The 717-nt window shown below is 42.8% G+C and overlaps 1 protein-coding gene across 1 annotated transcript in view; it reads left to right on the top strand.

Annotated features, from left to right (window-relative positions):
* Kbtbd12 (kelch repeat and BTB domain containing 12) overlaps nt 1-717 on the top strand; it is a 61,874-nt gene that overhangs the window by 4,967 nt on the left and 56,190 nt on the right. The window contains exon 2 of the mRNA XM_028782983.1: nt 78-348. Within this exon, the coding sequence (XP_028638816.1) occupies nt 78-348 (271 nt within the window). The remainder of the gene's footprint in view (nt 1-77; nt 349-717) is intronic.

The raw sequence follows: 717 nt of genomic DNA, 5'->3' as shown, positions 1-717 counted from the left end.
TCTCTCTCTCTCTCTCTCTCTCTCTCTCTCTCTCTCTCTCTCTCTCTCTCTCTCTCTCTCTCTCTGTTAACTTGCAGGTATCATGATAGAGGGAACCAGTTTTGGGAAAAGTTGTGCACAGCTGAATTTCGAGAGCTCTATGCTCTGGGCAGCATCCACAATGACCTCTATGTCATAGGAGGACAGATGAAAATTAAAAACCAGTACCTCATAACAAACTGCGTTGATAAATACTCTGTAGATCAAGACAACTGGAAACGAGTATCTCCCCTTCCCCTGCAGTTGGCTTGTCATGCTGTGGTAACGGTGAACAATAAACTGTATGTCATCGGAGGCTGGACCCCTCAGGTTAAGAAATTCCTTGCATATCTACCTGGTGTGGCTGGCTTTGCTGAAAAATGTAGCAGTTGTTGAGTAGTAAAGATTATGGCTTACATTTTGACAAAATGCTTTTAACCCCATACAATTCAACTTAATTCTTGAATGTGTCAAAGCAGTTTCATAAAATTGATTTTTAAACGTGTTATTTATAGAATGGGTGTATTTAGTATTCGTGCTATTCTATGGACTTCATAATTCTTCTCCTACTGGCTAATTGGTAAAGATCCCTGTGCCAAGGAGTGGCTGCAGGGAGCATCTAATTAAATGGAGCAGCTGGCTCCTCATTCGAGTCCTTCCCTCTGACCTCTGTGTGACCAGTGGCCACAGGTCCTTCCC

This window comes from Grammomys surdaster, unplaced genomic scaffold, assembly GCF_004785775.1.
Source record: "Grammomys surdaster isolate TR1022 unplaced genomic scaffold, NIH_TR_1.0 948, whole genome shotgun sequence".
Classification (NCBI taxonomy): domain Eukaryota; kingdom Metazoa; phylum Chordata; class Mammalia; order Rodentia; family Muridae; genus Grammomys; species Grammomys surdaster.
The sequence above is the reverse complement of the archived record's forward strand: the minus strand, read 5'-3'. Positions and strand labels throughout refer to the sequence as shown.